Raw genomic sequence first — 16723 nt, forward strand, 5'->3', positions numbered from 1 at the left:
GGGTCGGTGTCCCTTCCCAGGGTTCTGTGTCCCCTCCTAGAGTCCATGACCCATTCCGGGGGCCGTTTTCCTTCACGGGATTCGTGTCCCCTCCCGGGGTCCGTGTCCCATCCCTGGGTCCGTTTCCCTTCCCAGGGTCCGTGACCACTCCCGGGGTCCATGTGCCCCCATGGGATCCGTGTCTCCCCAAGGGGTCTGTGTCCCATCCCCGTGTCCTTTTCCCGTCCGTGTCCCCGGGCACGGGCGGGCTCCGCCGCCCGGGGGAGGAGCGGAGGGGGCGGAGGGGCCGCCCGTCCCCGCCCCGCCCGGCAGGTGAGGCAGGTGAGCCCCAGGTGGGGTTCAGGTGAGGGGGGCTGAGGTGAGCCCTGGGTGAGCCCCGTCCATGGCGTACCGGGAGCTGGTGCGGCGCTGGCACGAGGGGGTGCGGGCTGCAGACCGCGGGCACTGGGACGCGGCCCTGGAGAGCTTCGGCGCCATCCCCGACCCTCCGGCGCGGATCTGCTTCAACATGGGCTGCGTGCAGCTGCTGGCCCGGCGGCCAGAGGCGGCTCTGAGGGTGAGGGACCGGGCCGGGGGATCCCAGGGGTCAGGGGGGCACGGGCAGGGGGACAGGCGGTCACAGCGATGGGCAGCACGGCTCCCCCAGGCCCATCTTTGAGGGGACGATGCTGCAACTCGAGTTAAAATCCAGCATTCCGTGTCCTGCACGCCCGGCAGGAATGCAGACAGCGAGGGTTTAAGGTTTAAGATGAGTGGTTTAAAGTTTGAGATGAGCGATTTAAGGAAAAGATTTTGTAAAGTGAATTGTAGAAAACTTAGAAAGATTGAAGTTAAAAAGGTTGTGGTACTTGGGGCTGTGGATTCGTTGTAAGTCCATGGTGCTGGGTTAATGGTTGGACTCGATGAGCTTTGAGGTCTTTTCCAGCCTTAATGATTCTGTGATTCCATGGTTTTACAGATATTATGAAAACCCAGGTAAGTGGGAAATTTCAAGGTATTGCAAAATAGTTTTGGAAGTGAAGAGATAATAGGAACACGGAAACCTTAAATTAGATACTAGAAACCACATTTGGCAATGTACCTAAAGTTTTATTCACGCTAAGTCAGCTTTAAGTGAGCTTAGCTCATTATAATGTGAAAACCACACCTCTACTGCATTGTAGCTTTAAATCAAAGCAGGCAGAAGTTGTCCAATAGCTGTTACATAGGCACGGATTTAGAAATCAGATAGGTGTATTTTGAAAAAATAAATGTGCTGCTTGGCAGTGGAGACTGACAGAATGAAGCTGCTGTGCTGGAAAACTGCTGCCTTTGGGAAGCGAGAGCAGCTGCCCTGAGGAAGAGCCTTTTTGTGACAGCACCTGGCATGTCTGCACATCCATCTGTCTGTGTGTCTGTCTGTCAGGGCCCAGTAAGGAGGTGCAGATAAGCCTTTCCTTAAACAGCAGAAAGAGGAGCTAAGTCTGTGCTGTAGGAGCTGGGGCAGAGCCGTGGGGCCCCGGGCAGGGCAGTTGCTACTGGGGACACACTGAGCACGTCATAGGGGTGCCCAAGAGAGACTTTTCAGCCCCAGTCAATGGGCACTGCCTGGGAAGAGGCTCAGCTCTACTTCCGTGTAGCTCAACAGCTGGTTGTTGGTTATTTCATTTATAGCACAGTCAGGCAGACAGTGCCAGTAAGGTGTGCTCTGGAGTCACAGAAACCAGGCACCACCTCATCAGGAGACACAGTCACTCCCTGACCTCCTGCTGCATGTCTTCACCCTGCAGTGCTACCCCTGTCCAGGCAGTGTCAGGGAAGTCTGGGTTTCAGGAGCTGTCACCTCCATGCGGTCTCTGCAGTGACAAGGGAAGGAGGACACCTCCTCAGCGTCTCAGGATGACACACAGCTTTCCCAGCTCAGAGTTACTCTGAACCAGCAGCCATGAGCTGCTGCCAGCTCTGCTAGTGCTTGCCTGTATTTAGGTGTGGAACTGAACCAGAAATACTGACTTAGAGGCCACTGTGTGCAGCCCTGCAGCTCCGTCCCTTTCACGCAGCCTTCCCCAGCCTCCCCCTGTCCCAGCAAACTGCTCCAGGCTCCACAGTCTTCCCATTACAAGATGCCAGGTGGCCAGTGTAGCTCATGAATGTCCAGTCCATCGTAGCAAGGAGAGATAAAAACGTGAGGCTCGGCTCGTACAGAGCCAAGACCTGAAAGATGTCTCAGGGCTGTGTGCAGCCCCTGGAGCTGGACACAGGGACTGCCTCTGCCAGGGCAGCCAGGGCAGGGCTGGCTGGGGGGGTGTGCCCAGGCACGGACAGGGGAGATCCCAGCTGAGCCTGGGGATGTGCCTGTGTTTGCCTCCTTAGGCCTTCGATCAGACCGTGGCGAAGGACAATTCCCTGGCTGTGGGCTACTTCCAGAGAGGGCTGGTCCACCTGCAGCTGGAAATGTGAGTGAGGTGCACACCAGGGCAGTCTTTGGTTCCCTCCTTCCAGCCATGCTTTATTACTAAACCTAAATGATCTATGATTCTAAAATTCACTTCTTCCAGCAATCTTAAATAGCTCACAGGGTCTGCTTTGGCCTTGCAAACCATGTCACAGGTCAGCAAGTCCTATCTCTGGTAAGAGCTGCACAACTCTGGGGCCCCAGGGGTGGCTAACACATGAGATTGCTGTCCTGTACACACAGAGACTCCTGGGGCTGCCAGGATGTTATGTTGCCATTCAGATTTTCTTTAGGAATTAAAAAAATATAATTGGGCTGCTTGGTGTGTCTTCACATGACACACATGAGTCTGGCCTTCCTTAAAATTGTAGTCTGCCCACAGTGTCTGACTGCCATTCTCTGCTGACAGCTGATAAAAGATTGAGATTGCTCCAGTAGTGTCATGAGATTGATTACTCATTGTTTCCATGGTTAAATCACAGTGGCATCCTGCTCAGAGAAGTGGGTGAAGTATTTTCTTCAGGTTTGAAGATCTCTTCTTACCTTTGAGCTTCAGTTATTCTCTTTCCTGTTATTTTCCCCGTATTTTCCAGACCTTAATTTCTGGGAGGGAGTTAAAGTGAGCAGTTCTGCACTCACAGCTGTGCTGTCAGGCAGCTCCAGGCTCTGTGCCTCTGTCCACAGAACCCCAGTCCAGGCTGGTGGAGCCCTGTCTGGCTCACTGGAGCTGCTGTACAGCCAGGAGAAGCAGAGCACTGTGCCCCAAGCACACACACACTGCAGGGGCAGCACAGCTGGCAGACCTGCCTCCTGCCCAAAGAGCTGGTGGCCACCAGCACCCCATGGCTCCTTCCCTCACCAGATGCTGCTCCCACCCCCTCACTCACCTGGGCACCTTCTCCTGGCCGTGCTCACTGGCCCTTGGTCAGGTACCCACTGCACAGCCCTTCCTAGACCCTTCCTTTCCCCACCTGCAGCCTCAGTGGGAACCTGTTTGGATTTCAGACGTGTAACTGGTGTAAATGCAGACCAATTCCCTCCTTATCCTTGGAGTTTTTCTAAATTTCTGCTCTTACTTCCCTGGCCATGCCCTCACTGCTCACCATCAGTGGGGTTCCCACAGCATTCCCACAGCCCTCACTCCTCCCAGACACGTGCTGGGACAGCACTGCCAGCAGCAGCCTGGGCAAGGAGCTCACAGCAGTGGTTAGTCTTTGTTCTTTACATTTTCTCCTCCTTGGAATTGTGACTGTTCCAGGGATCAAGGCCTCCTGTTCATCCCAGTCAGTAAAGCAGTGCAGGTAATCCCAGAGGAGAGACACACCATGTTCATTGTGTGCTGTCTACCAGCAGGGAGAGGACAGTGGTCACAAGATGACACAGCTCTGGTGCAGCTCTCCTCACCCAGGCTTGCAGAGCAGAAGACATGTTATCTGCTTGATTTTTGAACTCCTTAAACAGTCTTCAGCTTTTTTAGCCTCAGTTTCTCCTGTCACCTCTGCGCTGCAGGTTTGAAGATGCTCTCTCTGACTATCACATGGCCTTCAGTCACTTAAGACAGAATCCCTTCATCGATTACAAGCAGCTGGGGCTGAGGCACATCCTCTATGCCTGGGAGGTAAGAGCCAGCCTGTCTCAGCAATCCTGCCCTTCTGCTGGGGGATTCAGCAGTAGGCATTACTAACCCAAGAGTTTTTCAAGACCATACCTAAGAACAGTAAAAAATTTCTGCTTGCACTTTTTTTTAAAGTAACTTAATCGTAAAAGTCATAAAACAATGTCATCTTTGGAGATTTTGGCAAAATTACACAGTTTGGAAAATGAAATTGTTCAGAGTAAGTGCACAAGAATTTGTATACTGAGGTTTTTTATCTTCTCTATACATAGACAAAGTGGTGGCTGCCCCATCCCTGGAAGTGTCCAAGGCTGGGCTGGATGGGGTTTGGAGCATCCTGGGATAGTGGAAGGTGTCCCTGCCCATGGCAGGGGGATGGGAGCTGGATGAGCTTTAAGGTCCCTCCCAAGCCAAACCAGTCTGGATTCTGTGTAATATTTACAGTCAGTTTGGTGAACTCCTCAACTCTAAGAGCTGAAATAGGTTGAAACACAGACAGATGAGAACAAAACTTGTCATAATGCAGAGTCTAGGAAATCCAGGTGCATGAAAGCCTGACTTTCCAACTGCAGCAACTGATCTTAATATTCCCTCTGTGCCTGGACTTACCCCCTGGGCTGCAGGCTGAGTTTGCTTCTGTGACACTTCACCCTGCAGCTCTTACTGTTACACAGAGTCAACCTGCCCCATCCTGTTCCAGAGAGCTCTAAGTCTGAATTGATTGTAAATATTTGTAATATTTGGAAAGTAAAAGACCCCTAGAAACTGTCCTTTACTGCAAGAGCTCATTTTGTCTTCTGTCCTGAGTCCATACACAGAGGTTGAAAAGCAGATACAGGAAAGAGTATTTAACTCCTTACTTCCGTGGGAGTGAGGAGTTATTGTGTAACTCCAGTCAAGCATATCAGCGGTTTTCATGCACCTTATACCTGGCAGGAAGAAACTCTCCTTGGCATCTGTGAGATTACCCAAACCCCCCTGGTTTTAACAGTTTCAGTGCCAGCGCTGCCTTCTCTGAGCTAACTTAGAGGTGACAGGTTCCCTTTGAAAGGGCCAGGGCTGCAGGAGTGCCCTGAGGCCATCCAGGGCAGGCTTGTGCCCTTCCTGATGTGAACACACAGTCCCTCACTCCAGGCATCACCAGGACATGTGCTGGCCCTCCAGACTCAGGATTAGCGTCCTGATTCAACTGTATCTGGCTCCTACATCTACCTGCAGCTCATTTTTCACACTACTCAAACACAATCCTCCAGCAGAACTGTGCCATCAACTTTCCCCGTGCCTGGCCTTTCACGCTGCAGCCGCTCTTCTCGTGGGAGATACATGTATGCTGTGAAAATCCAGAAATATTTGCCTCCTGCAAGGCTGTGACACTTCTGACTGAGTGAGAACTGCTGCCTTGCCTCTGCAAGAGGGAGCACCTCTGCAGTTCTTGTGCATGCTCAGGATTGTCATTCCCCACACCCCCAAACAGCCCCTGCTGTCGTGATTAAGGAGTGAAGAAAAGCATCCCGTTGGCTGCAGCTCTGTCCCGAGCAGGGTTGGCAGCCAGACACACAGAGCAGCTCACAGGCTGATAACCCCATCACAGAAGATAACGAGCTGTGGCTCCGGGGCCTCTCTTCTGCCTGTAGCCCAGCAGGTTTCCCACACACTGACTGCTGGCCAGTGACAAGGAGAGATCTCCCACTCCCGATTCAGCACACAGACCAAGGCTCCCCAACACCTTGTCTGCAAGACTCCCACACCCTGCACTTCAGCACTGAACAGACTGACATGCTGCTGAAGGGTAATGAGCGACAATTTGCACATTCACAGCCCACTACAACATGAAATAGTGTCAGTTAAGTTATTTTGCAATGACAGGCAGTCAGAATTACAAAAAAATATCACCTGGTTGCATGCAGAAGGAAACACGAGAAAAGCTTTCTGGCCTTTCAGATGCAGGAAGGATCAGATTTAAACTATGTGGCACCAGACTCTTCACCTGGTGCCCCCATGTCTCTCCTTGACTTGACCAGAGCCAGCAGCTCCAGCACACCCATACCTCCATCTTTTTCCACTCTGATTATGATGTTTTTTCAGCTGTGCTGCTCAGAGTGCCTTTCTTGTTGCCGTATTTGTGGTGTTTCAGTGCCTGGTCCCTATTTCTTGGCTGAGTTCAGTAGGTCATGTTGGGGGTGTCTTGGTCCCAGCCCTCTGAGCCCTCCCCCTGTGCCCACTCCAGGTGCTGTACAGCACTGCAGCAGTGCAGTGCCACCTGCAGCAGTGGCAGGAGGCCAGAGTCACCCTAGAGAAGGCTGTTGTGTGGAGACCTGAGAGAAGAACAGCAATCCTGGACCTGGCCCTTGAGCGGGTGCAGGTAAGACCACCTCTGAGTTCCTGGGTATGTGCTTTGGGCTTCAGCAGAGAACTGTGAGATGGGAGTGTGCTGATCCTTGTACATTTGGATGTTCTTGTCTATCTACCTGCTAACCCAGTCCCAGCCTTTTGCTGGTGATGCTCTGCCAGAGCAGTGCTCAGCTAATCGAGGAACTCCATCACCCCCAGGTGCTTCATGGCCCAGAAACACCTCAGTGGAGACTTCTGGGGTGACCTGTCAGGCTGTGGAGGTTTCTTCCTAGTCCCTCCTGTTCAGGAGCTCAGTTCTGTTCATACCTGTGCCTTGTGCAGTGTTTTAAGTGCAGAACCCCTACAAGTGCAGATCTGGAGAGTCTCCCTTCAGGTGACAGTGGCTGACTCCTTTCAGTCCCTTTGGCCTCAGGAACAGCTGCCTCAGGTGGCAGCTCAGATATTAATGCCAATCTCATGTAGAGCTTAAGGAGGGTGTGAAAGGTTTTCTAGGGCTGCTTCTAAGTAATAGTTTCCTGTTAGACTCTTTATGATCAGGAAACATTTGCAGATCTCTGATTTAACTCTTCCTGGGCAGTTCATTAGTTTGCTACCTTCATACTTCCTTATTTGCATACTTTTCAAGAGATGATCACTTTGTTTTTAATCTAGTCATCTCTTTAGCATCATATTTGTACTTTACAACAGTGTATTATTTATATTTGCTATTAGCATGCTACTCAGTGACTGAACAGAGAAAACATTTGAAGTCAAATAAAAAAACTGTCTAGAAAATTGTTTAGTAAACCTTCCTGCACTGCCCCCCTTCCCACCCATCCCATGGGCAGTGTTAGCCCTTGACTCCACACTGGGGAGTGGCTGCTGAGCTCTCAGTTTGCATGTGCTTGTTCACCCTGAGTGCCTTTGGCAAGTTCACAGCCGTAATTTTTGCCCCAATGTCTTCCTGGAGCTGCTCTTGCACACCTGGGGAAGCTGCATTTGCTTTTCACTGCTCTGATGTTTCATTTAATATCAATTGATGGCTTTTCCCTTATCTGCTTTCCCTGCCCTAGGACCACCTGTTTTTAGAGCCCATGCAGGTTCCTCTTGGGGAACTTTTCAGACCACGGAAGAAGGAAGTTGAACAGTTGGATTCCAAAGATTTCCTGGGTAAACCCAAGGTAACAGGCACGTAATCATTAAGATTAACAGCAGCAGATTAAAATCCCACCTCTGCCAACTCCAGAGCACAGTGCTGCTGGCCACTGTGCTGGGGGTGACCCCAGAGCAGGGTGGTCAGTGCTTGCAGCCAGTCCAGGCATCTGGGACACAGAAGCCAAAATTTGTTAGAATTGCCACCTCTTCTATCAAAAATGCATTTTGGGACTAAAAACCCTTCCCAGTTTTGGCCACTTTAAAGTCTGAAAGGGCCAAGCAGGTACTCAGGGAACCCGTGGTTCCCCTCTTGCTGACAATGACATTTTGAAGACGAGCACATTCTTCCAGCTCAGTCCTGCATTCCCAGTGCGACAGGTGGGCACTTGGGAGACAAATGCTTTGTCACATCCCTTAACAGAAGCCAGCAGAGAATTTCTCTGATCCCTTCTGTGACCAGTGCAGTCAGCAGAAGTGTCACAGGCCAAAGAGCTCTAACAGGAATAAAGGAAAGGGAAAGTAATTCATTCAATGTACTTTTAAAGAAAGCTTGAAAAGACTTAAAAAAATGTGGTCTGATTTGGGAATCCAGCTCTGCCTTTTCCACTGTGTACATTGCTCTATTGACCTTAGGATGTCAGAAGGAAATGAGTCTGAGTAGATAATCTTGGATGAAGTTTGGGAGTCTCTTCATCCAGCCTGGACTCACTCGTTACTTTGTCCTCCAACAGGTGATCTCGTCCATCATTCCCAATGATGAGTACATTGGCTTTGAGCCTCTCAGGCCTCAGGTGAGCAGGACATAGCTGTGAAAGGAGGAATGGAGCTGTCATGGAGCTCCAGGCAGGGGCTCAGTCCCTAACACATCAGGGGAAGGGTGTATTGTTGAAAGAACCAGTGCCCTGTCAGCCTGGCTCCACGGGGATGTTCAGAGCCGGGCAGTGGGTTCAGCACTGGCTGGAAGGGACTCAGTGATGGGAGTCTCCAGCCCCTTGAAGATACATTTTTGACTCTTCAGCAGCAGTGGAGGCTTTGCTGTGCTCAACATGCCTTTGCCCAGCACTTCAGTAAACCTGTGGGCATGAGCTCACAGAGGCTGCTTTGCACTGTGATAGGAGTTCCTCGACCCAGGGGAAGGGGAGGAGATTTTGTTACTTGCTTCCTGATGAGGTAAAGAGGGAGGGGAAGAAACAGAAAGTACATCCTGCTAAGGTGTGGAGCAGCAGACTTCTGTCTGGGTGGTGTGGAGTGACAAAAGGGGTCAAGAGTAAAGACAAAATACCTCAGTGTGGTGTTGAGAGGGACAGGAGAGAAGGTGGCACTGCTGCTGCACGAGGCACTGTTATAAACAGATGCTGTTGTTTCTCCCACAGAAACAGGGCTTTTATGAACCCAGTGCTGATGCTCTGCGGTGAGTGTTGTCCACCTTGGTCTAACTCTCCTCTCACTATTTCTGTTCAGAAAGTCATGCTTTGTTCTCTGGTGTCTTTGGGTGAAGACTGAGGGATCCACACCCACTTCTCACCAAGGGTGGGGTGAATGACAAGCATGCAAAGGCCTGTGTGGATGCAAAGGACGCTGTGGGTCCCTGGAATCTCTCATGCAAGAATCTCTGGGCAATTTGCAGGGGGTGATTCAGCAGTCTTGGGAGGCAGGCATGGATCATGCCATGGCTGAGGAATGAAAGAGCAAGTTGTGGGACCTGCCCAGGTCTGTGACAGAGGATGCTCAGCTGTCCCATCCTGGTTCCCAGGACAAGGCTTCCAAATGCTCCCAGCCCTGCTGTGCTGAGCCAAAATCAAGTTCAAAACCCATGAAAGTAATTTGTTTTGGTGATATTGTTCCAACAGTACTTCGGGCCTGAGTTTAATAATTGTTTTGATCTGGGGAATGTTTATCCGTACAATGAAAATGCAGCTGCATTTGGGAAATCAGTGTTTTCCAAGCTCCTTTTGTTCGCAGTTGGACCAAAACGTGCAATGGAAATCATGATTTCCCAACACCTGAAACTTATGACACGTGGCAGTTGGGATTGGTGCAGTGTTCTGGACCAAAGCCATCAGCACCAGCACTCTGGGGTTAGTAAAGGTGCTCTCACTCTTTCTCCACAGGGACAGTGAGGCAGGATACCATCGAGTCCTGTCCCAGTACTGCCCCGAGCAGCCGGAGGAGCCGGTGGTGAAGGGCGGCAGTTTGGTGTTTGTGCTGAGCAGGGGAGCAGAGGGCTGGGCCACAGCCATCCACGATGGGCAGGTGAGAGAACAGGGGCCTGCACAGCCCAGCCCCCAGCAGAGCCCACAGCCCTCGGGGTCACCTGCAGCCCTGCAGAGCAGGGGGTGAGTTCAGGAGCTCATTTCCACATGCCAGAGATTTCCTGGCACTTGGCTCCCACCAGCCTCTGCCATTCACCTCTGCAGTTCCATGTGGGCATCTTTTGGGCTCTCGTGCTGTCCGTCATCCAGGATCCTACTGCTGAATCATGTGGGACACCAGACCTCACCAAGGACCACCAACTAGAGCAGTTTTTGTCACCTGAGAGCTCTAAGGGAGCTGAGATGCATCATTCTTTACCCTGATGCCTCTGTTAAATTAACTTTGGGAAGGTTTGGGGAGGGTTTCAGCTGTGCAGGCAGGTTTTATAAAGGGCTCTAGAGAAGAACTAAGGAATTAAAGCCCAGCAAATCTGACATCTTCCTGCAGACTGGAGAACTGTAGAGTAAACAGACTGAATAGAAACAGATACACACAACAATATGGAAAATCTTTTGTTGGCAGAAGCCTTTTCTCACAGTCTACTTCAGTTCTTTGAAAGAGCCATTGCATACCTGGATTAAGTTCAGCCAGTGAATGTATTACCTGCCTATCTTTCCAAAACAGTCAAAAGATTCTTCACAAGACTACTGTAAACCAGTGAGGTGTCTGAGCAAGGGATGCAGCATTCTGAGGACTGGTAACAGCTTAAAATACAGAATAAATAGTGGGTATAAATGAACGGGGGTTTTTTTCTTTTTTTTTTAAAGTAATTATGTACCCACAGTGAATCTGCTGTGGCATAAACTTTTAGCAAATTCCTAAGTGATACAGTAACAGGTGTAGTAATATGGTGCTTCTTAAGCTGGCCATGTTCCATGACAGACAATCAAACCATTCAGCAGAGCCTGAGGCATCTGCAGCTAAGAGTGAAGAGTCACACAAGTGTTTGGATGTGCTGGTTGACCACTCAGTGAAGTGTCAGGTGAAATTCAAAGTCAAGAAAAGTAAAATAATAGACTCTGGACCAAAAAAAAAGCATTGTAAGCAAAAAATTACTCACAATGATCAGTTGAAATGAATAGCAGCGATTGTCAGAAGACACAGGTTTGCTGCTGGACTGGTGTCCCTGGGTGTCCTTGGCTCCAGGACAGATGCTGTGCCTGAGCATCTGTCCTGGGAGCAGGGGCTGTGGCTTGGTGAGTGTCTGATGTGTTACAGCCACTCCATCAGCAGTGGGAAAGATGCAAAAGGACCCTTGGATTTTGTTCAGCAGTGTCTGAGCACAAGGCACATGGGGGGCTGTGTGTCACCCCAGGCCCCCAGGCACATTTGTGTGGCTGTAGGGGGACAGGCAGTGACAGGGGCTGGGGGGTTGGGGTTGGGGCTGTGGCTGCCACAGCAGCAGCTCCTGTTTCACCCTGCTCTGCTCTGTGTCCCACAGAAGCTGCACATCCCAAGCTCTCTCCTGGAGCCTGTCTCAAGGATGGATAAATGGGTGAGCTGGCAACCTTGCAGTAGGGGTGAGGGGGGAACCAAGAGATACATTTGGGACATTTATTTGTAAGATAATCACAGGATAGGACAACTGTGTAAGAGAAACGTAGGGTGTGAAACACTGAGACCCTTGACTGAAGACCAAGTTTTCTTAAACAAGAAAAACAGAAGAGTCAAGAGCAAGGGAATATGCCTTTTTTTTTTTTTAATACATTGGATCTCTTTACAGCAAAATCTGTGGGCTTGGACGTGTAGCCAAGCTTGTATCACCACCTGGTCCAGGTGTTGTTCTCCCTTACCTGCCATGGCTGATGGAACACACAAAAGGAGCTGCCCCAGCTCTCCTGCCCCACTGTAATTTGTTGAGCCACTGGAATAGGCTGAGGAATTTGAGGGCCTGAGGCACAGGTTTATCCAGCCAGCTCCCAAGGTGGCTACAGCCACCCAAGGTAGCAGGGAAGAGAGTGGTGAGTGCTCACATGTTCCAGTTCACCAGCACAGTGGGAGCAGGTGAATCTCCTGTAGTGGGACAGGAATGCCTTAAGCAGGCCCTGCTTTCTGCCCTGAAATCATGTGCCTCACCTTTGACTTTGGAAAACTTCATCTCCCATCTCCATCACAGGCACATCCACACATTATCCCAACCATTTTCCATCTGAACCCAGGGTGGAAAGGTGCAATTCAGACTCCTGTTTCCTGTGAGGGATTTTTGAAGCATGTTGTTGTTCAGATGTTGCTATGGGGTTTTTTACTATTATTTTTCCCCTCCAAGTGAATCCCTGACCATAGCACACGCTTGGGCATTGGCTCCATGGATGACTCACTGTGAACCAGCCCAAGCTGGGGAGAGCCCTCAGTGCAGTGTGAGCAGCCTCCCTGTGCTCCAGCACCAACCCAGGCAGGACCAGGGGGCCAAGGAAGTGTCCCACAAACCTCTCCTCACTCCTGCTGCCCCCAAGAGCCTGAGTGATCCACATCATCCAACCATTTAGTGAACTGGTCTCCCTGGGGTTACACCCACAAATTGTAACTGGCTGCAGCCATCGTGCACCAGCCTTGTCCAGGCTCCAGTGTCTTCTCACTCCTTTCTGATGTTGTTCTGTTGCAGAAGATCAGCAATGGGATCCCCCTTCCTCCTGCCCAGGTGCCTCCCAGCCGCCTGCATGTGAAGCAGAAGCCAGGTAGTCCCTGGGCCACCTCAGTGGGTGAAGCTGTGCCCAAACCCACCCTTCGGGGGGTCATGGGGAGGCTGGGGGCCCACTGTGTGTGCTGAAGCTTCCAGCAGCCTCTGCTGACTGCAGGGCTGTTCCTCTGCTCTTGTTCTGTTCTGCAGAGTCTCCTGGGGGAGAAAATGCCTTTGCCAGTGATGCCGGTGCCCAGATGGACTCCAAGGTGAGGTGTTCCACCAGCTGAAGCTGGTACAGCCTCAAGACACTACGGCTGCAAAAAGGGCAAGATTCCTGCCCAGATCCTCCAAAATTCCTGAGCTACTCCAAAATCATGGAAAAAATCTCCTTCCTCTGACCTCTTCCTCATTCTAAAGAGAGGCTCCCATGTGGTCTTTGCTCCTCCACTCCCAAGTTTGTGACCATCCTACTTTGTGAGACAGTCCAGGGCTGAGGTTTACGAGGCACTGACCTGTTGCCACCCTCCAAGGTGCCAAGAGCCCCAGACACATCACTGTTGTCATACACACTCTCTACAGCCCACTTTGCAAGGGAGAGCTGTCTTTGAACTCCCTACTGTCTCTTCCCCCTTCTGCCGTGTGTCATTCTCTGTCCCTGTCAGTCTGGGTACCACAGTTCATTCATATTTGCATTCTGGGATGATGTTCTCTGAGGCACCTCCATGTCATTGCCAACTTCTGTGTGTGATGGCCCTGGAATCACTCCTCTGTCCACCTGGAGGAAGAACCTCTGTCCCTCGGCTGCAGGTCAGCTCTGCCACCCCTCTTTGAAGGGCATTTGGAGTAGCTTTATCAGCCGTACTTCAGCCAGAAGGCAGCACAAAGTGGGAACGTGGCTGCTTCTCTCCAGCTGGCTGGAGGAATTGGGATCCTACTCATATAATTTTTGGGTTGGGAGATACCTGTACAATCAGACCCAGAAACAGGTTTCCTGAGTCATGGGGGGAACATTTGATTCCAGGCTTTGAATCCATAGTTCTCCCTCTGAAATTCAGATCTGCATTTTAATGATGCTCTACCATGATGTGGCAGCACAGAGACGAGAGGATGTGTCTGTGTCACCTCTTGGATACGAGAGCCGACATAGCCAGTCGAGGTTCTTCTTAGTCCATGAACTTCACAGTCAGTCCAGGCTCTTCCAGAGGGGGGTTGGGCACTGACCAGGCTCCCCAGGGCAGTGGGCACAGCCCCAAGGCTGCCAGAGCTCCAGGAGCATTTGGACAATGCTCTGAGGGACAGGGTGGGATTGCTGGGGTGTCTGTGCAGGGCCAGGGGCTGGACTGGATGATCTTGGGGGTCCCTTCCAACTGAGGACATTCTGTGATTCTGCAGTCTGACTGACCAGCCTGACCACGGTGCCACATCTCTCAGCAGATCCCCCGGAGCCACGGAGAGGCCTCCCCGGGCTCGGCCAGGCCGGTGGTGCTGCGGGTGCGCTGCGAGTGCTCGGTGGTGCTGCGGGCGGGGGAGGCACCGGCCCTGCCGGCCCTGCGGGCACTGCTGCAGGAGCGCTTCGGGCAGCAGGCACAGCGGGGCACCCTCAGGTACGGGGGTGAGAGAGATGGGGCAGCAGCCACCCATCCCCCTGAGGACACAGCCACACTGTGTCCAGGGCTGAGGCATTCCAGCAGGGATCCAGCAAAGGTGTGAGCACAGTCTGCCTTGCATGCAAACCTTACCATGGCTCTTGCTCCATGGAGGATAACACACTGTTCCTCTTGTAAGCCCCATTCCAGTACATAAAGGGGCTCCAAGAGAGCTGGAAAGGGACTTTGGACAAGGGCCTCGATGGACAGGGGGGAATGGCCTTAAGCTGAAGGAGGGCAGGGTTAGATCAGATATTAGGAACAAATTCTTTACTATAAGGGTGGTGAGGTCCTGGCAGAGGTTGCCCAGAAAAGTTGTGAACTCACCCCTGGAAGTGTCCAAGGCCAGGTTGAATGGGGCTTGGAGCAACCTGGGATAGTGAAAGATTCCCTGCCCATGGCAGGGGGGTTGGAAGTGAATGGTCTTTAAGGTCCCTTCCAACCCAAACCATTCTATGACTCTGTGATATATGGGCTTTGTACGCCCAAAAGGATCTTTCCCAGAAAACAGTACATGTCAAGAGAAAGGGGGAACAAAAGGAAAAACTCTGTGTAGATGCAGCTGCTGTGTATCGGATTTTCTCCTGCTTGGCTCAGCCTTTGCAGTAACTGGGATCAGTGCAGAGCAATCTGGGAGTCAGGTCCTGGAGTGAGATCTCCCTGACTGTGACACCCCTGGGACACAGTCAGTGGAGCCAAAACAGTTTAGGATCTTGCCCTCAAGTCACTGTGTGAGGAGGTGACAGTGTCACCAGTGTCACTCCCCAGAGTGCCATTTCTGCTGAGCATGTGGGGTGGCCCCATGTCACTGTGCAAGGTGATAAGCTCAGAGCTGGCCTGCAAAGGGGACTGTGAAGGCTGAGGGTGGCAGAGGGCTGGGCTTTTCTCAAAGGCTGGATTTAAATGAGATGATTTGTGCCGCATTAACAAACTCCTGCAGCTACAGGCACCCGGATGGCACAGAGCTGGGGACAGTCTTGGGAGAGGAGGATCTGGAGAGGATGTGGCAGCAGCTGACAGATGGCAGGGTGACACTCTACTGCCAGGTACAGGGGCTGTGACAAGTGTCTCTGCTGTGCTGGGCTCCAGTCTCTGCTTTGCCTTGCAACCTCCATGCTGGCTTTTCCTGCAGGACTCAGACTCCCACTCGGGCAGACCTGTTCTGTACCGGATGCTGGCTCAACACTCTTACCTGGCACAGGGACCAGGAGACCTGGAGTTCAGCAAGGGAGATGTGCTGGATATCCTCTCTGAAGGTAGCTCTCCAGTCCTGCTGCAGGTTGTCCTGGGACAGGCTTTTGGAGTCTGCTGCAGGGAGGGACTGGGAATACAGGGCCTCTCCCGTGCTGTCTCAGGTTCATACTCTCAGGAATGACAGGCTTGCACTGGGTTTTGTCCAGAGTTAAATTCCAGCCATGAAAACTCTCACTAACCCCACTCGTATGGGCCAGGACTCATCCTGCTCCTTTGTGTTTTCCCAGTGAACGAGGACTGGCTGGAAGGATGCTGCAATGGCAAGACTGGCATCTTCCCCAAATGCTTTGCCACCCAGACCAGCTGTGATGCTGCCTTCCTATAGCAAACAGGAGCCTTTTCCTGCTCGACTGCACTCCCAGGAATGGGAAACACCAATCCCAGCTCATTCAGGCCCCAGCCAGCCAGGGGCTCTGCTGAACCTGGACAAGGGATATCTCCCACTCCCAGATCCCATGGGGTCAGTTCCAGCAGTCTGACAGCATTTCCTACAGCCTGTCCCCAGACCTTGTGCTTACACTGCCAGAGATGTGTCTGTGCAGAGCAGAGAGAGGGATCTGCTATTTGGCTGTGGGACTTGTCCATGTGGCAGCTCAGACCTCTGGGTTGGGAAGATGTTCCTCTGGGTGAAGGTCTTCATCCCCTCTCCCCTGGTGCTCACATTCGGGCTGGGAAGGCTGAGCCTCACTCTAACAAAGCCAAGGATGGCTGCCTGGGAGCAGGAGCCCTGTTCCCCTGGCTCTTGGGTCACACAACCTTTTCTCCACCAGCAGAGATGCAGCAGAGACGCTGCTCCTTCAGAAGGCTTTTGGGACCAGTTTGCAGTGGGGTTAATGGGATAACACCGTGGGTTAGGATCACCATGCTTCCACAGCAAACACCTTATGATCTGACCATTCTTCTGCCTAGATGCCTTTGATTCTTTTCTTAAGCCCCAAGTCCAAGGTGGGGTGTTGCAGCACAGAGGAGAGGGAATTGCGGAAACCTGCACTGCTCAGTGCAGTTCCAGGCTATGGGAGAGCCCTGCAGGCACTGGGGAGAGGGCTGGGAAGTGCAGCACTGACTGGTGCTGCAGGGACTGAAAGGGCTGCCGAGTTCCTGCAGCTGAGCTGGGCTGGGCTTTGCTGATCTAAATAAAACACTCAAGTGTCTGGAGCTGGAACCCGTTCTGGATTTGGAGTCTGACAAAGCTGGGCTATGTAACTTGAATATAAAATAAACCCTGAGCTAGAGTTGGCAACTCTTAAATCAACTTCCACTTGTGATTTTCTGCTGAGATAGGCCAGTAAATACTTTTAAAGACAGCTGACAGTGTCTTTGGAGATGATCATCTGTCACATACTACAAAAATATTGCACATCTTGCACAGGGCAGGATACAGATGATGTCATCCCTCTCCTCAGAGTTAGATGCCC

General features: G+C 51.7%; 1 protein-coding gene across 1 annotated transcript; it reads left to right on the forward strand.

The window, feature by feature from the left end:
* The first annotated feature begins 337 nt into the window (after positions 1-337).
* On the forward strand, positions 338-16379 carry NOXA1 (NADPH oxidase activator 1). The gene is made up of 15 exons (XM_027703379.1): positions 338-556; positions 2353-2435; positions 3944-4052; positions 6277-6411; positions 7454-7561; positions 8267-8326; positions 8909-8946; positions 9647-9788; positions 11230-11283; positions 12391-12463; positions 12616-12674; positions 13843-14012; positions 14995-15100; positions 15187-15310; positions 15536-16379. Exons 1-15 carry the CDS (start codon positions 383-385, stop codon positions 15631-15633), a joined length of 1533 nt encoding a protein of 510 aa, XP_027559180.1. The 5' UTR covers positions 338-382; the 3' UTR covers positions 15634-16379.
* The last annotated feature ends 344 nt before the right edge of the window (positions 16380-16723 follow it).

This window comes from Neopelma chrysocephalum, unplaced genomic scaffold (assembly GCF_003984885.1).
Source record: "Neopelma chrysocephalum unplaced genomic scaffold, ASM398488v2 Primary Assembly neopelma1_226, whole genome shotgun sequence".
Taxonomy (NCBI): domain Eukaryota; kingdom Metazoa; phylum Chordata; class Aves; order Passeriformes; family Pipridae; genus Neopelma; species Neopelma chrysocephalum.

Bases quoted from the DNA above. Each gene is read 5' to 3' on its own strand.
- NOXA1 (XM_027703379.1), top strand. From the start codon at position 383: ATGGCGTACCGGGAGCTGGTGCGGCGCTGGCACGAGGGGGTGCGGGCT. The intron at 8,947-9,646 runs GTGAGTGTTGTC...CTTTCTCCACAG, and splicing joins CCCAGTGCTGATGCTCTGCG to GGACAGTGAGGCAGGATACC. The intron at 15,311-15,535 runs GTAGCTCTCCAG...GTGTTTTCCCAG, and splicing joins GCTGGATATCCTCTCTGAAG to TGAACGAGGACTGGCTGGAA.